The 17283-nt window shown below is 42.8% G+C and overlaps 1 protein-coding gene across 1 annotated transcript in view; it reads right to left on the bottom strand.

Moving 5' to 3' along the window:
- Positions 1-1371: 1371 nt before the first annotated feature.
- Positions 1372-17283, bottom strand: part of SLC7A4 (solute carrier family 7 member 4) — a 61100-nt gene continuing 45188 nt past the window's right edge. Inside the window, exon 5 of the mRNA XM_073629337.1 lies at positions 1372-14463. Within this exon, the coding sequence (XP_073485438.1) occupies positions 14267-14463 (197 nt within the window). The 3' untranslated portion in view covers positions 1372-14266. The remainder of the gene's footprint in view (positions 14464-17283) is intronic.

Raw genomic sequence — 17283 nt, 5'->3', positions numbered from 1 at the left:
ATGCAAAGTCAGCTTTAAAACATCTGTGCACCCTCCCAGTGAAGTGACTGACCTCAGGAGATACACAGAGATAAAACAAAGCTTCCTACGTAAGTTGTTCCTGTTTATCTGCAGTCTTCTCTACATCTGTTCAAAGTGCTGTATTAAAAAGATTGTCTAAAAATTTCAGTAAAAAAAAAAAAAGGAGCTGAAGTTACACTCTGCAGAGCTCAGTGTGGAGGGCTCTGAGATCTGATTGGAGGGAAGGGACACATCCCCCTAACAGCACACACGAACAGAGCTGAGGCTGCCAAATCAGCTGGAGATCCCTCCCGTCACATTTGTTTCCCTCTTGGTGTCAGGAATATTTGTCAAAAGTGATTCATGTTATTAGCAGAGGAACAAAGTAGCAGACAGAAATGACACTTAGCACTCTTAAAGCAGAACTACACATCATCTGAGCACCACAAATGAAAAACGCTGTTTATTCATTTTTGTTATTCAAAGCAAACTCAACCATCCATCCACGCTTTATTTTACAGAGAAATCACTTTGAAAACCACCTGCTAGCATTTCTGGCTGTGGCCATCTTGAGTAAGGGCAAATGATTCATGTAGCATTTACTTTTTTAAATCCATCTGCCCTTAGCTCAGGCATACATACAGGAGGGTGTGCTTAGTTTAGCAAACCCCTCCTTCCCTCCTGAAGACTCCTGGGATGTATGACATCATTTTCCTTTTGCTGGAAACCAGGAAGTAACTAAAGAAATGTAAAAAAAAAAAAAAAAAATTTAAAGTAAATAGGAAAGTATATCACATCTATTTACTAATGCTAGCAGCATGAGGATTACAAATAATCAATGTTGATTGAGAGAGTGGAGTTCTGCTTTAATTGAGACAAGTCCACACTATAGAGGGATATGCTTTCTTCATATTTAATAACCAAGGTTTACAAGTACTTTAAGCCAATTTACTAAAGAACCTTTACATGTACTGTATGTACAATAATTTAATAGGTAAACATTTATTAATTTAAAGACACACACTCAGTTTTGCATCTCTAAACATTTATTATCTATTTTTTTTTCCTTAAATAAATACATCACTGTACATTAAAACCAAACAGGAAAAAAAATTGAAAAAAATTATAGTAAATAGAAGATTTAAGATGAGCACTTTTTTTTCAGAAGAATGTGAAATAAGTTGATACAAAAATACAAGCGGTTTCCCCCCCTCATGTTGCCATAAGCACTGATAATACAATAAAACAACTGCATGATTAGATTGTGACGTTGAAAATCACATGAATAAAGCCAGTTCACAAGGTCATTGCGTACACAGTCCTTTCTATACCAGCTAGAGAAAAAAGCTTTGAGTACAGTACTGGTTGCTGAATATTAGATACACAATCAAATATCAAACCGGCAGAGAACATGAATAGATATTCCTACAGTTCTTTGAAGTTTGTAAGCATGCAGTGAGTGTAACGTTAAGATTTTTTTTCAAGAAGACACATCTGCATGTCCAACAGTTTTGGTCCCACTTCACAGTTAGAAGAATTATCTTACTAAACAAATATAGAATATACACCAACTGTGATATTGACATAAACACACACCCACACCGGTTGAACTGGATAGACTGGTGTCTTTATTTAACCTTACCAGCTATGTGATTACGTGATACAAATTCACACCGATCAGCCATAACTTTATGACCTTCGACAGGTTAAGTGAATAACAGATTGTCTCTTTACAATGGCATCTGTGATATATTAGGGAGCAAATAAACATGTTGCCAATGAAAGAAGTTGTAAACAAAAAAATTCCCTCCCCAAAAAATGAAAAAAAAACCCTGCAAAGACAAAAAAGGCTTACCTTAGAACGATGCCCTGCAGTGCCGCCCGCACTCCGCTCCCACGACCGACATCTTTCCCGGAGTTTCTTCCATTTTCGCGGGCTCCGGTGCTGTGATTGGCTGGAGCCGCAATGATGTCGCTCCCGTGGGTGCCGTCAGTCACAGCATGGGTCCTGAAGAAACATCACGAGTGGGCTGTTCCTTCAGTGTGCATGCGCCGATAGCGGCAGCGTATATAGTAAATATCTCCTAAACGGTGCAAGTTTAGGAGATATTTATAGTACCTACAAGTAAAGCCATACTATAGGCTTATCTGTAGGTACAATTAAAGAGGAAGACTTTACTTCCTCTTGAAGCTGAGGTGTTGAAAGCAGAAAAAAAAAAATGGACATCGCAGTTTGCTGTGTATGGGGCTGCATAGTTGCAGACCGGTCTGGGTGCCCATGCTGATCCATGTCCACAGCCAAAAAAAGTGTCTACAATAGGCATGTATCAACTGGACGACAGAGAAATGGAAGAAGGTGGCCTGGTCTGATAAAATGTTGTTTTCTTTACCATCATATGGAGGGCTGGGTACATGTGCTTCGCTTATCTCGGGAAGAGATGCTACCAGCAAGCAGTGTGATGCTTTGGGCAATGTTCTGCTGGGAAACCTTGGGTTCTGCCATTCATGTGGATATTACTTTGACATGTGCCACCTACCTAAACATTGAAGCTGACCAAGTACATCCTTTTGTGGAAATGGTATTCCTTGATGTCAGTGGCCCATTTCAGCAGAATAATGCACCCTGCAAAAATGGTTCAAGAATGGTTTGAGGAACACAATGACTGTTTACCTGGCCTCCACATTCTACAGACCCCAAACCAATCAAGCATCTGTGGGATGCACTGGAAAAACAAGTCTGATCCATGGAGGCCCCACCTCACAACTTACATAACTTAAAAAGATCTGCTACTGACAGCTTGGAGCCAGATACCACAACATACCTTCAGAGGTCTAGTGGCATCCATGCCTCAAATGGGACAAAGCTGTTTTGAAGGCAAAAGGGGGACCTATTCATAATTAGATGGGTAGTCAAAGTTATGGCCGATCAGTGTATAGGAGCGCATATGAAAAGTGTGCCAACATTCCTTGATTGCTTAAAACAAATATACTGTCTACAGCTGACATATACTGTACAAATTTTCCTAAATCCTGATGAAATTGACAGAATTCACTGCTAGGGTGGACCTGTTGCCACCTTTCCACCCAACATCCCTGAAAAATTTAAAGGAGCAGGGTGGAAAATTGTTAACCAGGTAGTGCCTGCATCCGATCAGATGCAGCTGCTCTTGAGGTATTTGATAGCCAGCTGTCAAAATACAAGAGCCACAGCAGGAATTGTGTGCTGAATAGCATGGATAGAGGGTCGGTTAGATTTTTTTTTGTACAGCCCGCAGGCTTAACGAAAAAAAAAAACCTTTCCTGGATCTGCGTCATGCCATCACTGCAGGTCAACTATGCCCCCTTGACCCCCAATAGGACATTCCTGAATAGTAGTATAATAGGCAGGTAATACCTGATGAGTGTTCTTTTTTGTCCTCGCTCCAGACATTCCCGATAACGCTCTGTTCCCACCGAGATTCCCAAGGTGGAAGGTCCTCTTGTTGGGGGTAAATCCCCCTGAGATTGAGCGCTCCTGGGGTAGAGCAGCCACATAATATGCATGAAGCCTTTAGTGAAGCTAGAGCCACCATTCTGGGCTCCCTCTCTCTTTTCTCTATGCCTCAGAGGACAGGATCTAACTCTCTCTCCTAATGTAGCCAGCGTGCGTTTCACGCTGGTCAGCAGTAAAGCTATTAGCTCCTATTGGTGGTTTGGCCGGCACTCGAGGCTCCTCCTCCCTCGGCTTCCTGCGCTCCACATCAGAGCACCATCTGATTGGCCAGGGAATGCTGGACGCTCATTGGTTGAGTGGAGGGGCAACTTTTTAAAGTGCTGGCGTGGCTTTTCTCTGCTGCTGCCCTAGCTGAATGTTGTGTGAGCTGGGTAAGGATATCAGCCATAGCTGTGCCAGGGTATTGGATTGCATGGCTCCTCTGCTATCTTCCTACAGTCTGCATCTGTCTTTGTACTGCTGGAGAGGAGATCTACATTCCTAGATTACTGCCTGTCTGTGCCCTGATACCTGTATTGCTGGGGAGTGTTGCAGGTTGGTCTGCCTTATTTTTTTGCTGTTCAGTAGAGTTAAACCTTTGATCTTCTACTCCTCCTTTCCCCCCCCTCCTTCCTTCCTTCTTAGCCCAGGATGAGCTTGCCAGCTCCTGTGGATGAGACGCTGAAGACTACAGAAAGGTAGGGTCCACTTATGGATTCCTGTTTAATCATTCTTCCTTATTAAATATTGAGCAATCCTTCTTTATTCCAGGGGGAGAGGCTCTTTACACAAGAATCACAAGAGACTGATATCCTCATCCAGCAATCATTCACCATCTCCACATCTTTCCCATTCTAAAAGCAAAGTTCAAAGTTCATACGACACCATGTTCATCAAGAATCATCTTTTTCACCCATCCCATCTTCTAGACATTGCCATACGGGCTCATCTATGGGTAGAAGGGCGGTGGATCCGACTGGTCCAGTGGCCAGTGTTTGCTGGGCTGGTGAAGGCGTGTCTATGCCATCCAAACGGTTATGTGAATCATGCTTCAGGGAGGTCTCAGTCCAGCCAAGCGGTAAACGAGGATATGAAGCGGTACATTAAAGAAGCAGTTCAGGATAGTGTAAAGGATCTTTTGTCCACCTCCTCCAGGAGGAGTAGGTCTACTCACCAGGCAGTGCAGGAAGACGATTCACCAGAGCCAGGGCTGGTCTCCAGCAGGTCTGATACGGACTCTCAAGGGGCACAGGATGGAATGGATTCATTTTAATTTGACTTTTCCCTAATTCCTGCTTTCATTGCGACAGTTAAGCAGGTGATTGAATGGGAGGAGGTTGCCTCGGTTCCTGTGGAAGGAAATATTACCCCAACTTGAAGAGGGATCATCCTAAGTTTCCTCTTATGGAGGAGATAAAGACGCTAATAAAAGATGAGTGAGCTAAGCCTGATAGGATAGGATAGCCTGCATTTCAGAACAGAGTAGATAAACTTAATCCATTCCAACCGTGAGATTTAGAACCCTGGGATACGCCTCCGAAAGGTTGACGCATCTATACAACACTTGGCAAGGCATATTACTCTGCCACGAGAGAAAACCGTATCATTCAAGGACTCCATGGAGAGAAGGGCTGATTCAGACCTTAAAAAGGGTGTTCTCTACAGCAGGGGCAGCCTGCAGGCCAGCTGTTGCCCTAACTTCTGTAGCAAGGTTGTTAAAGTATGGTATTCAAACGTGGAGTTGGCTCTTGGATCTCAGTGTGAAGAGGAAGCGGTTTCTACTAGCCTCCAGGGCCTCAAGTTACCTGCGGAATATATGGCGGAAGCGGCTATAGATCTAGTGAGGTTTGTTTCACAAATTATGGCACATTCTGTCACGGCCAAATGGGCCTTAAGGTTGAAGCACTGGTCTGCAGACTCTGCCTCTAAACATGGGCTATGTTCTATCCCATTTTCAGGAGGAACACTTTTTGGGAAAACTCTGGAGGATGTGATACATCGGGTGACTGGAGGGAAATCTGGCCTCCTCCCCCAGGATTGAAGACGCCGTACACAGTCCTTTCACACAAACAGGAGACCTCAAGAGCAATTCAGAGACGCATCCTACCGCCTAGGTAAAGAATTTAACAGTTTTCCGTGGCGCCGACGCAACTCCTTTGGGGATCGAGCAAAGTCCAAGGCCTGTCAGCCTCCCAAGACAACTACCAAGTCTTTTTGAAGGGTTGCCCGCCCAGATGTTGCCAGTGGGGGGGAGACTGGCCCACTTTGGCAACATCTGGGTAGAAAGGATATCGGATGCATGGCGTGAGTCCTACAGTGGTTTCGTCTTCAATTCGAAACTCCACCTCCAGCAAATTTTTGTCTTAACGAAGACCCCAGCATCTTCAGAGAAGAGAATGTCGCTAGAATCTTATGTTTCAGAGTTGCTGAGTCTGCACGCCATAGTTCCGGTTCAGAGATCAGAAGAAGGCAGAGGCGTCTATTCCCCTTTATTTCTAGTGCGGAATTCTTCTGGCAAGCGGCACCCCGTCTTGGACCTCAAATACCTAAATGTCTTTCTCAAACAAGAATCTTTCTGCATGGAGTCACTCAAGACCATATCCGCAGTGGTACAAAACATGATTGGATGATCTATAGATCTCGAAAACGCCTATTTTCACATCCCAGTCGCCACGGCTCATCAGCGGTATGTCAGGTTCCACTTCAGCGGCAGCCATTTTCAGTTTAAATGTCTACCCTCTGGCCTCAGTTCGGCTCCAAGGACCTTTTCAAAAGTCTTGGTGATGGCGATTGCCTTTCTTTGCAAAAGGGGTGTTCGCATATTCCACTATCTGGACGATGTTGGCACTGTCCACAGATCTTCTCGTGAAGCACCGGGGCCAAGTCTTGCAGATCTTGATGGAATTCGGTTGGATGATCAGCTTCCCAAAATGCCACCTCACACGACTCAGAACATCACATACCTAGGTATGATCTTCGATACAGGGCAATACAAGATTTTCGTGCCAGAGGACAAAATCAGTCATGTGTGTGCAGAGGTGATGTCTTCAGCTGTAATCACTGTACGAGGGGCCATGAGCTTTTTGGGCCTCTTAACGGCATGTATTCCAGCGGTGGCTTGGGCACAGTGGCATACTAGGAGGTTTAAGTTCTGTCTCCTAGATCAGTGGCATCGCAGTTCTCTGAACCAGAAGTTCCAAGTTCCTCGCTTTATTTTCAACAGCCTTCTGTGGTGGACCAGGGGAAGCAACCTCTTTGGGCAGGCCCATCAATCCTGGAGACTGGATCACGATTACCTTGGACGCCAGTTTACGGGGTTGGGGGGGCTCACTGTCTAGGCCTGAAGGCCCAGGGGACGTGGGAAGGGGGAAAGGAGGGGAAATGGAGATCCCGCTGGAAAATGACTGAACCAGACGCAGCTCACCGACATCATATCCAGCGCGGGCGTCCCTGTAAGAGCGCATGCGCCCAACCTCCAACCACGTCAGAGACTGCAATGAAGAGGTGGCATGCACAGCTCCTTTGGCAGACAGGAGGCGCTAAGGCAGACAGATACCGAGGAGAAGAAAAACCTCCTCGTCCACCAGGGGTGCCCGAATGCCTCACCACATAACCATGCCAGACCACCCTTATTGATGCCAGAGAAAGGACCGCAAAAAATCAACAGCAATACAAAAAAAAAAATGTATATCTCTCAAAGATAAAAATTACAGCAATTATATTCACAATTACTTATTCCCAATAACTGGGGGCTCCCATATCGTTTGATCCGAAGTGCAGCAAAAGCAGGCCTCAAAGATCCCTCTAGGGAATATTACACCTCTACAGAAATGGTTTAAAAGTGAGTGCCGTGTTCATTCCTGGGGGCATAGTTGCCTTCTGATTATAGATCCATTTGGCCTCCTTAAGGGCGATACCGTTCAACTGTCAGGTGCCTCAATTCTTTTCCTGCCTATCCACAGGCGCTAGCCCAAGATGCTCTCTCTCAGATGGCACCTCAAAGCAGTTTACCTGTTCCCGCCTATTGCTCAGGTCACTACTAAAGATCATGGAGGAAGGAGTACCAGCTATCGTGATTGCTTCATTCTGGTCGAGGAGGCCATGGTTTCTCCTTCTAGGTCACCTGGACAGCCGCACACTGCTGAAGGCATCTTTATTGTTGCAATAAAATCCAATACAGTAACCTCATCAACAAAAGGGACAAGGACAAGCAGCTAACACGTTTCACACAAGACCATGGTGCTTAATCATAGCTAGCTGGAAGTCACCTAATACCTTCATTAGGCACTATAAGCTGGATGTGGTGTCATCTTGATATGCTCAGATGGGAGCTTCAGTATTGTCTAATGTTCTGTCATAATAAAAAGTTTGTTCTGTAGCAGCACCTGGTGTCTATATCTTGTTCTTACCGCCTTGGGATTGGCTAGTTAGATCCTGCAGTGATGGCATGAATCAGAGCCAGGAAAACAGAAAATTGTTACAAAATACTTACCATAATTTTCCTTTTCTGGCTCGGCGTCATGCCAGCACATGCCCTCCCTGGTCCGTCGCAAGCTCTTCACAAAAACACAGTCACCAGATACTGCCTGCTACTAATCAGGAAGGTCCTATTGGGGGTCAAGGGGGCGGAGTTGATCCACAGTGATGGCATGATGCCGAGCAAGGAAAGGAAAATTACGGTAAGTATTTGGTAACAATTTTCTGTTATATGTGCATAGCAAGCTTTGAGTCTGTGTCATGTAACAGCAACATATAGATGAGCTTTGTTTAAAGAAAAAAAAACAGTGATATATAGACAGAAATGGCAAATTCTTAATCCCCCTTTCTTTACAAATGGACACACCGAGATGGATTTACTAAAGGGAGTAAAGGCCTTTCTTTGGAAAGTGAAAGTTCACTTCACTTAGTAAACAGGGTCAAGTTATTGGAACGCCACGCATCCAATCATATTCGGTTTTGTTAGATATCCCTTGCACATGATTGGGTAATCAAAGTCAACACAGATTAACCTTATTTACCAAGCTAAGTGATCATACATTTGCAAAGTGAACAGTCTGCTTTAGTAAATCAACCCCATGGGATTGCAGCGATATGTGAACCTTGAATAGGGATTGCCGCCTAGTCCAGGTAAACAACCCTAAGGATGTCTCCTTTAAATGCAAAACAGCATTGCTCAAATTTCACTCAAGTAAGGCCACACCTAAAAAGTGATGGTTAACAAGGGTAGTTGAAGTCTAGGGTCCCAGTAACAGGTTCCAGGGTCTTGTGGTGGGTACCAACATGTCTTGTCATGCAAAAGGAGAGATTTAAAATTACTGCACTTTATTGCCACAAGAGCAAGGTTGGACGGGATTTTGTGTTCAATCCAGAGCATCCCACTATGCCGATTTGCAGCCATGCCCACACCTCTCCCCAGTTGTTATGGGGTTATGCGGTCAGTTACAATGCCCGCAGGTGGATCAAGGCAAACCCAGCACTGACTGCACTGAGGAGAAGGGTTCCTTCTCGTGACAACACTGCAGTGATTTCAATCAGCATGGTCACCCTACACAAATTCTTAGGCACTAGCAGGATCACCAGGTATTTATGTACAGGAGTGTAATCCAATCCTTTCTGCTTTTTAGACAAGGCAGATACATATGTAGGAATCTATATTGCTCCTATTCAAAATAGTCATGAATAAATATGCCATTCAAATACTTGCTATACCATTTAACATACTAATGACCATTACAAACATTTTTCACTGGAACTATACATTTCTTGGAGGGAATAGTTTTATCTTGTTCTTTAAAAAACAGGAAATGTTCAAAACCTGACTTATAACTGTGTCTGTCTTTCTCTGAACAAGTTTCCGTTCTTCAGTACTTCTAGTTTTGGTAATGCCAGCCTTCTGATGGGACAATGGCATGAACCCCAAAAATCACACAAGGTCTTACATTCCCAAAAGAGAATGTATACAGTATTTCATTTACGATATGGTAATATTTACTCAGCAGAATACCCATATATTCTGCTATAATGAGAAGTACAACTTGTGATTTGGAACATGTGGACCTCTAAACCCAACAAAGAACAATGACACATTGATACAAATCTTAGCTGTACAAAAGGCAGAATTCTGATGCCCTTGTCACTGTTAATGTCTTACACGTAGATATGTTAAGCATTTTGCTGAATATAGTAGAATTTCAAGTATAAATGATCACTGTGCACCATTTGTTAAATGACAGAACAGTTGACAACTAAAGTCCAAAGAGAAGCTGCCATCCTCACAGTACTCAACCTTGTAACGATGGGTGCTGGCAGTGAATGCCCCAGATAGTACCGTGCCAAAGCCAGATGCATAGTCACCAACACTCAAAATAAATTAATTTTACATGTTTATTGTAAGGGCAGCATCACATAAGGCATAAGCAACAGATGCTTTGGTTGCCTCACAGGGTCTCGATGTCGCCTTGAGAAAGGGACCCCCGCCAGGCTCCAAAATGTCGGTTTCTTATGCCTTATGTGACGCGATCTTCACAATAAACACATGAAAGGCATTTATTTGGAATGCTGGTGACTTTGCATCTTTACAGAACAGTTGACACAACACTTTTAATCACAATGAAGTTAACTGTCCACCAAATGATATTAAAATTGTCTATAGAATGTAATTTATGCACATGCTGAGGTCATGCTCACCAGATTTTACTATACACTATAAAATTGTGTTTTGTAATGAAAACCATTATAGAATTCTATAATTGAGCCTATAATTGAAAGGTCACAGCAGTGATCTTTTCCATATTATTTGTGTGTCACTGGGTAATTTTTTTTTTTTGACAAAGCAAGTCAATACTGTGAGTTCCAGTACATGCTCTTGTCTTTATTTCTCAAGTTGGAGCTCATACTGAACGCTTCTCTTCTACTGAACCTCTCATTTTAATGTGTGAATAATAATTCACACTGAAGAAATTACTATTTTAGGTTGTATTCTCTGCTTTAAAGTGGAACTTTAATCAGAAAATGAAGTCCTGCTAGATCACTTCAGGCTGGCCCCTTTTGCAAGTATAGCTACATAAAAAAAACATTAAAAATAAATGCCTATGCTGTTTAAAATCCAGTAATACACTGTTTCACCCTGTTCTGCACATGCTCAGTTGTTTTCCATTTTTAGGCACTGCCGAATTTGTAGAGGCTAATCTGCTGACAGCCTTAAAGTGGAATAAACCCCATCTTGGAAAATGCCTACAAGATTTTGTATAGATGGTATTACACGCTGACTAGGCTTGCACATTTTATCCCTGCCTACCCACCTAATTGTTTGAGTATATGCTCACACGTTGGAACAATGACACATATCTGGTGGTCTTGCCCAAAGGTGTGCAGACTTTGGGTCAGGGTTTATGCTCTACTTCGCACTTTGCTTCATACTGACCTCAAACAAACCCCATCCGAAACCCTTCTCTGCAAACCGATTGAAGAAATACTTTGCAGAGAGCGACAATTACACCTTTTTTACTGCAATTAAATTGATGATAGCAAGGGCTTGGAAAACCCCAATTCTGAAGCAGCCAAAATCTGAATGAATGACATTATGGTCAATGAAAAGCAAACAGCCATATTGTCAGACACTCATGGGAAATTTCTCTGGGTGTGGCAACCCTGGATTGCCCATGTTCAGCCATCTTGGTTTGAAAGTGCTCTTTCGTCACTCTAGCAACCCTGCATTGCGATTCCCTGGGGCTCCTTTTCTCCTTCCTCTCTTTTTCTAGCTCTTGCTCTTTCTCCTTGGTTTGAAGGCCCGGCCCTCAGACATAGGCATGGCTTAGATTGTTATGATATGTACAATCTTTACTTTTGGTACTGAAACAAGCCTTATGGGGCGTACACACGGTCGGACTTTTAGTCCGGACTGGTCTAATGGACGCCAACGGACCAAATCCGGCAGAAAATCCGATCGTGTGTGGGCTTCACCGGACTTTTCCAGTCGCAAATCTGACTGACTTTAGATTTGGAACAGGCTTCAAATCTTTACGTCGTAACTCCGCCAGACCCAGAAATCCGCTCGTCTGTATGTTAGTCTGACGGACAAAAGACTGACAGGGCAGCTATTGGCTACTGGCTATCAACTTCCTTATTTTAGTCTGGTGTACGTCATCATGTGCGAATCCGTCGGACTTTGGTGTGATCGTGTGTAGGCAAGTCCGTTCGTTAGAAAGTCTGTTGGAAGTCCGCTGGAAAGTTTGTCGGACCAGTCTGGTTGAAAAGTCCGCCCGTGTGTACGCCCCATTAGGGCTCCTTCACACGGCCATGTCCGTGTACGGAGCCCGCTCTGCTCAGCGGTGGATCGATCCGTCGACCCCCGCTGACCAGGCAAATGACAGGTCCGTCGCTGCGGACCTGTCAGAACGCCACTCTCCCCTATGGGGGATCGGATGACGACGGACTGTAGAGTCCGTCGTCACCCGATCCGATGACAGATGGAAAAGTAGGTTTTTCCTCCATCACACTTTTTTGGATCGGAGCGGGTCGGATGTCAGCAGACGTGTCACCGCTGACATCCGGTGCTCCATAGAGGTCTATGGAGCGTCCATTCAGGCCTGCCTAAAAAACTGACAGGCGGATCTGAACGGATCGTCCGTGTGAAAGAGGCCTTAAACATTACACTTCTAAGTCTATGCATTTGTATCGTTAGAACCATTGTTTAATTCGGATGTTGCTAACATTTATATGTTAAAACTTAAATCTTCTATATTTTATATTATATGGCTCAGTACATTGGCTATGTGGGCTTTTCATGCTCACATTTTTTCATTGTCGAAAATACTGTCAAATTACTGGCTCTGTTTATTCAACTGATTAACGTCAACAATCCCTTGTAAAAGTGGAGTTAAACCCTCCTATCCTTTACTGCTAATGAAGCTACTTCTGTTTGATCTTCAACTGCTTAAGGCTCGGTTCACACTAGGACGACTTGTCAGGCGACCTAGGTCGCCTGACAAGTAGCATCCCGTTCAGTACAATGGAACCATTCTAATCGGAGCGACGCAAGTTGCTCCGACTTAGAAAAAGGTTCCTGTACGACTTTGGGGGCGACTTGGGGCGACTTGCATAGACTTCTATACAGAAGTCGTTTTGCAAGTCGCCCGGGCAGTCGTGTGCAGGTCGCCTCGGTGAGGCGACCTGCAAGTCGTGCCGCCTCTGGTGTGAACCGAGGCTTAGTGTTGCACATGTGATCAGCTATGACACCAGCCATTTGATGGTTTGACAGTTTGCTTGAGGACACAAACAAAATGTGACAGTTAGCAATTTCCAGCATTCTAGGAATGTAACTTTTTTGAAACCATTAAAATCGATGGGTTCAGTTCCTCTTAATGATTTACTGCTGTTCAGGTGCTCTGGGCTTCAGCAAAATCGCGGCCTCCAGCAAGAAGAAACAGGAGCAAAGCTGTAGGCAATTTACAGCATTTTGGTAGCATAATTATTAATCTGGACAGTATGCTAAAGAACATTATTTTTTATTTAGCGGTTATGAGTAAAGTTCCGTTTTGAATCAATTTTGCCATGGCCTGTCCCATGCCCATGTGGAGAAAGAAAAAATGTGCCAACCTCGCAAAATTCAAGAGCTACTTTAGAGACAGCAAGAGAAAACATTCAAAGATACAACCCATACAAGGCCAACTGCTGGATCCTGAAAGGCACACAAGCCAAACAACATCCGTAGAATTCAGCAGAGATGAACTGAATAAACCACAGCCCACAATACTTCCAAGGCTTATTAGGGGATTATCCCAGCAGCAGACTCCAGCCAACACTTCTCTGATGCTTATTTATTTTTTCTTTTACAAAATAAGCACAAATCAAAACGGTCTTAGTGGATGTATAGCAGGATCTTCCTTGATACCGCAATAAAACCTAATGAGCACCCGGAAGTGTTGACGATTCCAAGCAGATTTCAACAGCAAGAACACATAGCTTACTACATCAAGGTCATTTTGCCATAGAGTGAGAGATAGTGATTACTCTCATAGCTCTTGTGGTTGGTTACTTATGTGCAACCTTTTCTTGTTATCGACAAAATATGTGAAGTACAGAACTGATCGTACCTTAACCTTCATTAGTTAAAATTATACGGGTATTTGCCAATTAGTGACCATGGGTTACTGTACTTTGTATGTGTTTTTTTATTTTTGTTAATTACATAACCTAGTGGTGTACATAACTTATGTATAAATAATAATAAAGAAATGTCCTTTCCATATTTTTTTTAAAACCCTGACTAGGGTAAACAAACAATTGTTCTAGGGGGACTAAAAACTACAATTCATTAAAACATACCACATCTACATAATACTTCCCCATAACACCAGTAGGTCAGATATCTGCATTTTGAGGTCCTGAGTAGCCAGGCCTTAAGGTACCAAAAGCTTAGGACTGTCTTTCAAATATAGAGAAGGTTATGGGACAGAGGACTGTCTTTCCAACATAAAGACAGTTGTGGGGCTCAGGTCTGTCTTCCCAATATAGAGACATATATGGGACACATTACCCATGTAATTGTATGACACGACCAAAACATTATCCTTGTGCAGTTAGATCTAGCTTGTGAGGCTTCTTTTACATACCAAGAGTTACAAACTGTAGAAGAAACATATCTCTTGAGTATGTTCTCTGTGCTTTCTTGTACAAGTATAAAAGACTTGTTTAATGTGATTTTCAGTGCAAATGGTAAATTCCTTCCAGGGAAGGAGAGTGTACAACATAAGGGTTTCCTAGCATGTTGGGTCAGAATAGACCTTTTAGGTATCATCTCTTCTGGATTTCATCATCTATGACCTCTGCCCTTCCCATGGTGTCCTGAACGTTTGGTTGGACCTGCTGCACGGTTTCTTCAAGGCTGCTGTTTGGAAACACCACATAACGTGCGGTGACCCCATGGTTCTTCGGTCCTCGCAAGTTCTCTTTACTGTGCCAGATGCCATAACCAAAGTAAACAACCAGCCCTGAAAATAAACAGAAAGGAAGAATGATTTGTGTTTATTCCTGCATAGATGCCAAGGCATTATTAGTTGGTACCAAAAGCCTATCTGATTTCTAGCATAATACTGAGAAGGTTTCTCATCAGTAATAAAGAATTGGCCTGAATGAAAAACTGTTAAAGTGGTTGTAAACCCTTACATAAACCCAGTGAAGTGGATTGCCTCACGTGATACACAGAGATGAAACAAATCCTCCTACATAAGTTGTGCCTGTTTATCTGCAGTCTGCTCTACATCCATTCAAAGTGATGAATTTCACAAAGGATCGCTCAGCTCTGAAAAGCAGGGGGCTGGGAGTTGAAGTTACATCAGTGAGGTGAGCTCCGAGAGCTGACTGGAAGGAAGGGACACACCCACCGTCACCCAGCACAAAGGAACAGAGTTGAAGCTGTCAATCACAGACTATGCCCTCCCCTGTCACCATTCTTCACCTGGTGTCAGGAAAACATGTCAGATGTGATTCAAGCCGATAGCAGAGGAATGAGGCAACAGACAGAAATGACAGTGCTCTAGATTGAGACAAGCACACACACACACACACACACTATAGAGAGATATGCTTTGTTCATACTTCATGTCTGAGGTTTACAACCGCTTTGGCAAAATTTTCTCTAGCAGGAAGAATCACCTGGTACAAATGTAAGCTGTAAGCCATCCTGCAATGCAATTAACATGGGCCACACCTTGCTTTATATTTTAGAAATACGAGAAATTCTATAAAAGCACAAGGACACAACTTAGAGTTCATACAATATGACCCTTGTGCTGATTCTTCCTCTTTTAGGACATCTTTTTCTTTGTCCTACCAGACACATATTTGGCTTTACGTTTTAAGGTCTCATGCTCATCAGCTGGTCTTTGTAGCATGGCATAGGCAAAGACAGCAGATGTCTGTGCCATCTAATTATTTATTACAAGGCTGAGGAAAACAGCACTTGTGTTTGACAAGAAAATAACCGAAAGCCATTTCAAGGGCCACATGATTGCTGTAGGCATACATATGACTCTTTCCTCCTTCTTAAAATGTGGTAGAATGTTGTTAAGTAGTTCTTAATCCACTGTATGAAACCGTTCTTTTTGATGCTGGGAGGAAATTCAAGGGGCTGGTGAAATGCAATGAAGTACACCTTCATTTGTATAGGAATTGTTCTATGCACTCCGTCCAATTAGGCGCAAAAAAAAAAAAAAAAAGTATTTTTTCTGGTCTAAATAATTATTTGTATCTTGAAACTGTTTTTCAATTTAAACTCAATACAAATTATTGAAACAGAAAAGTGATTTCCGGAGTTCAATTTTAATTATAGTTACACATAATCAGATATATTTATTGCTTTACACATTAAACTTGTATATACTACCATTATAATAAACAAACAATGTAGGTGTCACATTCCAATGAACATTTTTTTGATGGTGGTGGTAGGGGTGGAGGGTTCAGATCTTGGTTTGCACAATTTAATAATTTCAATTATTCAAAAGTTAAAACAGTACACGTGTCATATATTGCAGCTTACAAAGCATTAGATGTGGTGGCTGCATTTGTCTTTTTTTACCTGGCTGGCCAGTAACACACCTGTATTAGTGTGCCCCCATACTGGATGAGGGCACAACAGAGACACCTTTGGACAGCAGCACGGTCAGTCGGGGGGGGGGGGGGGGGGGGTGTTAGATGGACTAGCAGATTTAGATACACTAGCAAACTGAAGCCAGCTTTTTTTTTTTTTTTAAAGTAGTTACAGCAACAGCTTTGTTCATTGTGGGATAAAGGTTTTTACATGAATAAAAGCTGATCATTGTAAGCACCCTGTCAGTGTTAAATGGTTTGTCTTAACCCTTTAACTGGGGCAGCTTGTTCTGTTGAAAAACAGACTTACCGGGTAGATCCCTGGGTGAAAATATAGAAAAGAAAGCAAAAAAAAAAAAAAATTCAAATAAATAATAAATAATAATAAACAAATAAAAAAAGAATGTATTATTATTATTATTATACAGGATTTCTATAGCGCCGACAGTTTACGCAGCGCTTTACATTAGGGCAGACAGTTAGAGCTTACAATCTAGGAGGGAGAATGTACCCACCACATTTAAGAATTGGTAAGCTGCAGTATAATAAAATGCTTGCGTTAATGTTAGGTTTAATACCGCTTAACTATTGGGCAACAATAGCAGCTGAACCTCAGACAATTTAATACAAACGTCACCAAGATTAACTTTGTAGAACACAGCTTTTACCAAAACTGAAATAATTGAACCCAAAAAAAAAAAAAAAAACATAACAGCTTCGACTCTTCTGGGAAGACTGTCCACAAGGTTCAGGAGTGTCTCTATGGGAATGTTTGACCATTCTTCTATAAGCACATTTGTGAGGTCAGACACTGATGTGGATGAGAAGGCCTGGTTCGCAGTCTCTGCTCTAATTCATCGCACGGGTGTTCTATTGGTTTGAGGTTAGGACTCTGTGCAGGCCAGTCAAGTTCCTCCACCCCAAACTCACTCATCTTTGTCTTTATGAACCTTGCTTTGTGCAATGGTATGCAGTTATGTTAGAACAGGAAGGGGCCATCCCAAAACTGTTTCCGCAAAGTTGAGAGCATGAAATTGTCCAAAATGTCGCTGACGACTTAAGAGTTCCCTTCACTGGAACTAAGGGGATAAGCCCAACCCCTGAAAAACAACCCCACATCATAATCCCCCCAAATGATTTGGAATGATGTGGATCAGTGCACAAAGCAAGGTCCATAAAGACATAGATGAGCGAGTTTGGGGTGGAGGAACTTGACTGGT

The sequence above is a fragment of the Aquarana catesbeiana genome, linkage group LG01 (assembly GCF_042186555.1).
Source record: "Aquarana catesbeiana isolate 2022-GZ linkage group LG01, ASM4218655v1, whole genome shotgun sequence".
Lineage (NCBI taxonomy): Eukaryota > Metazoa > Chordata > Amphibia > Anura > Ranidae > Aquarana > Aquarana catesbeiana.
Note: the sequence above shows the minus strand (reverse complement) of the source record. Positions and strands in the feature narration are given on the sequence as shown.